Source organism: Cryptomeria japonica, chromosome 11 (assembly GCF_030272615.1).
Source record: "Cryptomeria japonica chromosome 11, Sugi_1.0, whole genome shotgun sequence".
In the NCBI taxonomy this organism is placed as follows: domain Eukaryota; kingdom Viridiplantae; phylum Streptophyta; class Pinopsida; order Cupressales; family Cupressaceae; genus Cryptomeria; species Cryptomeria japonica.
The window spans coordinates 65,548,395-65,553,202 of NC_081415.1; the positions used below are offsets into that span (position 1 = coordinate 65,548,395).

Sequence of the window (4,808 nt, forward strand, 5' to 3'; positions counted from 1 at the left end):
AATTTGACGTAAATCTTACCTTGATTTCCAATCATGCCAAATACTATGTGATTTGATTTTCATGCAATTTTTTTAAAAAAATTGGTATATACAAAACCTACACGAGGTGAGGAAGACAAATGAAATGTTTTTCTATTTCAGCAACCCATTTTTTTGGGTTATCTTGGAGTGCAACTCTACTATTTTTGCATATTGTAAATTGTTAAATCAACTTATAATTATTTATGTAATAATTAAGTGTCCGTATCCGTATCTGATACCGTATCTGTATTTGTATCCATATCCGTGTCCATGCAACTTTGATTTTTGCCGATAGTGGAGGCAGTGAATCAATGGCAATGCATAGAGAAGCATTAAAAGTGAAATCTTGCTGTAGATTTTGTAACTATTGGCAAGCATAAACATCATCAGTCTATTACTTCCCAAATGTGTTGGCTGCTAGCTACTTGATAAAGAAAATGATTTTTACTGAGAATGTTATCTGATAAGATTGTATAACAGTCCAATCACCACAATCTCTGAACCTGCACACCATCAACATTCCCATGGCTTTCTTTATCAAATGAATGGTATGCGAGAGTGGTTGTAAGTTGAAATCTGTTCACACATGAAGCACGGATATGGTGAACTGAAACTGTTCAACGGCAAAACCTGTTCACAGGTGTGAGACCGGTTTTCCACGGATTTGTGGACCTGCAAGTCCCCTTGAAAGAAGTCTATCTGGTTGTAACATGTTAGGGAAACAATCGAGGTGATTGTTGACTGCAGAACTGTTCAACAAACTAATAATAAGAAGAGGTCCTATGAAGATATGGTTTCCATACTGTAGCTTAGTCATGGCCTTCAACTGTGACATAATAGCTATGGCTACAGATGGTAACTCTGATGCAAAATCACGTGCATCAAAAGAGGAGTGTGTCTAAATGTTTTCATTGGCAAGAAATTTGACGACTGCCAATGCATCTGTTCCTCTAGAAACAAGGTGAAGTCAAAGCTTAAAGGACATCAAATTTGCATCCTCTGCAGCATTTCCAGTGATACCAAGAGCTCAACGCCTATTAGTCATTATCCTACCCTAGTAGGAATACTACCATACGACACACACCTGTCAGCCTCTTTCTTAAACTGCACTAGTTCTATCTGGGATGGTTCAAGTTGCTACTGGGTGGATTTAATATCTAGGGTTTGTCAAAAAAAAAATAGCACAATCCTTAACTTGCTCCCGGTGTAGTTCTAGGTTATCTGCAGGGGCATTAAAGGTACTCGGAGGAAATCCTAGCATTTTCTTATATTCTGTGCATATATTACACAGGAAAACGATTATTCACTTCCCCATTTATCGTTCTGGATGAATATCATAGTGTTTAGCACATGTAACACCAAATCCATGATAGGTTTGAATGATAGGAACTAGGTGTTTAGTGTGAAAGGATATCTGAATTCTATCAACAAACCTATCTACGACTTGCATACCCATGTCAGTAATTTACATGTTTCTTCAGTGGAATTCACTTCCTTTAAAGAAAAAAATTGGTCCCAAAGAAGATAGAGTCACAGGCTAGGTCTGCATCACTTATTGTATGCAAAAATGGAACAGGAATAAAAGGATTTATTAGGGTAAGTTCTATTCTATGGACGGTTGGCTTGACGATGTCAACAGGTCAAGAGAAGGGCATTACATCTTGCTTGACTGTAATAGACTATTTATCAATGCAATGTTATGTTGAGGCAATGATAACTCCATGTTTGCTTGGACTTTTTCATATTCCTTCTTTTAAGACCACATGTTCTAACAAATTACCCATACAATGATGAACACTGATGGAAGTAGGTTTTCACATGCTAACAATTGCACCCTCTGCAATATATAGGAAGGTCCACAATGATTGAGAAATAGTCTAATAAAATCAAGCAAGATGTAATGTCTCTTGACATATTGGCATCATAATGCCCACAGGCTCTTGACACTCCCAAGCTAGGTCTCCCAAGTGCCACGCAAGGTTTGAACGCAAAATATGACAGAGCTCAACTCTCATAACATATCATAGGGAACTCAGAAAATACGGGAGAAATATAAAGCCAAGGCAACTCATATTAATTTTCCTGCAACTCATCCTATGCTATACAATGACCCCCAAACAGTGTCCTGCAACCACATGTCATCGTGTCCTATTTCTTCTACAACACATTGTCATATACTCAATCAAAACTATTTTGGTTCCCATTCAAAGATAGTGCAACTTCATTACTGAATTCATTGGCAAATGTTCACTTGCCTTCATCACATAAAAAAAACTTAATAGTAAAAAATAATGGGCTCTTGATAGCAAGGTTTCCCTGAACTTTTAACTCTGAAATCCAAAAACATTAATTGCATAAAAGCATTCCATCAAAATTAGCCCTCAAATTCTTCGATACATCAAACAACTTGAAATTAGTACTTCTTAAAATAGAGAGCTTGCAGATTCTGATACTGAGAAATTATCATTTTTTTCTATTTCCATGATCTGAAAACTAAAAAAGTCGTTCAAAGAAGAAACAAAAATGACAAATTCAATTAATATGGCTGCATTAAAATTAGCCTCAAACAATAATAGCAAGGTTTCCTTCATTTGCATTCAAGCATCTTATCAAAATTAGCCCTCAAATTTCAGCTCTAATATCCAATTAATTTACCCTCAAATTCTTTGATACATCAAACAACTTGAAATTATAATTTCCTAAAAATTGAGAGATTGCACTTTATCATACCGAGAAATTATCATTTTTTTTCTATTTCCATGATCTGAAAACTTAAAACAGTAGCTCAAAGAAGATCCAAAAATGACAAATTCGATTAATATGACAGCATTAAAATTTGCCTCAAACAGTAACAACAAACGAGGATTACAACCCAGTTTTAAGTCTCTCTCAAAATTTTGAATTAACAATAAACCACTGATGATAAAAAACAATAATTGGAAACAAAGTTTACAACCTGTTTCACAAAAATTGATGACAGAAAGCAACCTTAAAAAGAAAAGAAACTAAGACATTGTTGCATAATCAGTAACTCTAGGTCTGATACTAAGCCTTATCTGTCTTTGAAGCTGCTGTTGCAGCTTGTCCACGCAGACGACCAGTTCTCCTAGCAGCAATAAGACCAACTTTTTGTCCTGGTGGTGCATCACGACGCACAGTACTGGCATGCCCAATATGTTGGTGGTTACCTCCACCATGGGGATGTTCCACAGGGTTCATGGCAACACCCCGTACCTTGGGCCAACAGTTTCTTTTAACCCTAAATTTATGATACGCGTTACCAGCCTTCAGCATCGGTTTTTCTGTCCGACCACCACCGGCAACCTGCCCAATCATTGCCCGGCAACTACTTGGCACAATCTTCTTAGCTCCAGACGGGAGTTTTACCCTGGAAGTGCCATTATCAGGGTTGTGGCTGATAACGATGGCGTAGTCTCCAGAAGCCCTGGCAAAGGAGCCACGATCGCCGACGTGCTGCTCCACGTTGCAAACTACAGCACCCTCGGGAATAGATCTCAAAGGCAAGACATTTCCCACAGTGAGATTTGCCTTCTTGCCACAATAAATGAACTGACCTGTATACATCCCCTCAGCAGCGATGAAAAGTTCCTTCTGCTGCCTATAACGGAAGGGATGCCTAAAATTTACACGGCAGAGGGGTGCGCCGCGCCCCGGATCGTGAACAACTTCTGTAACGATGCCCTTCAGGTACCCATTTCTCTCGCCGTAATCCAAACTCCGAAAGCGCGCAGGACCCTTTCTGTGATGAGTGTGCGACTTGAACACGGAACCTGCTCCCTTCCTCTGCGCTCTGATCACGCGACCCATTTTCCTGTGTATACAATCCAACCACAAAAGATTGAGCACAAAAAGTCACACCTTTAAAAACACAGCATATACTTCTGATAAAAATGAAGACAGATATCTAGGGTATTACTATAAAAATCCACTTTCAACAGAACAGTAGTGAAACGCCTCTCCTCTCCCAGTCCTCTTCCTCTCCCACAGTGTACCTCCTGATGAAATTAGGGTTAGGGTTTATAAGGGTTAGGCTTTTACATTTTAGATTTTAGGGTGAATTGAATTACGATTTAGGTTTTAACAATTACAAAAAATGTTTACAGATTTATGGTAATTAATAATGTTATATATAATATAAATGTAATTATAAATAAAAATATATAAATCTGCCACGTCCATCAATAATGTCCGTTTTTGGGCATACCGATGCGTTTATATCCACGTGTAATGTTAAATCTGCAGTAACAGCTACGTTTATTCAACGAAAAATTAAATGAAAAAAATTATTTTTTTAATTTTAAGTCTAATAAATTTAATTTTAATCAATTTGTTTTTAATAATTTGAATTAAAAAATTTAAAACCTCATTCTTAATATAATCCTCATAAAATCAGAACCCCACTTATAGGTTAACACGATCATTAACTCTAACCATTATTGTATCCTAAGTGTACCCTATACTTATTAAATTGTAATTGTAATTAAACACCAACTCTAGCCCTAGTTAAACTCTAATTGCAATTAAAATCTAATGGGTACCCTTAAATCCTAACTCATATTGAATTGTAAATTGTAATACTACCGATAAAGCTTGGGATTAAGGTTATGTTGAGGTTCAAAGAGGGCTAGAATCAAGGCTAGTGGTTTTTTTTAACCCAGGGGTATATCTCTTAGCCCAATGCCCAACTTGCCTTACATTGGGTTTACAAATTGTCAAGTTGGGGCAAGTTGAGGCAAGATTGATCCCTCGAGGATGCACACAACCAC

The 4,808-nt window shown here is 37.3% G+C and overlaps 1 protein-coding gene across 1 annotated transcript; it reads right to left on the bottom strand.

Moving 5' to 3' along the window:
- Positions 1-2,814: 2,814 nt before the first annotated feature.
- Positions 2,815-4,122, bottom strand: LOC131042528 (large ribosomal subunit protein uL2x). Its single transcript, XM_057975840.2, has 2 exons — positions 3,959-4,122; positions 2,815-3,853 (listed from the first exon to the last, which is right to left on the bottom strand). The coding sequence occupies exon 2, from the start codon at positions 3,847-3,849 to the stop codon at positions 3,067-3,069; it is 783 nt and encodes a 260-aa protein (XP_057831823.1). The 5' UTR covers positions 3,850-3,853; positions 3,959-4,122; the 3' UTR covers positions 2,815-3,066.
- Positions 4,123-4,808: the final 686 nt, after the last annotated feature.

Excerpts from the sequence above, each read along its gene's own strand:
- LOC131042528 (XM_057975840.2), bottom strand. The coding sequence starts at position 3,849 with ATGGGTCGCGTGATCAGAGCGCAGAGGAAGGGAGCAGGTTCCGTGTTC.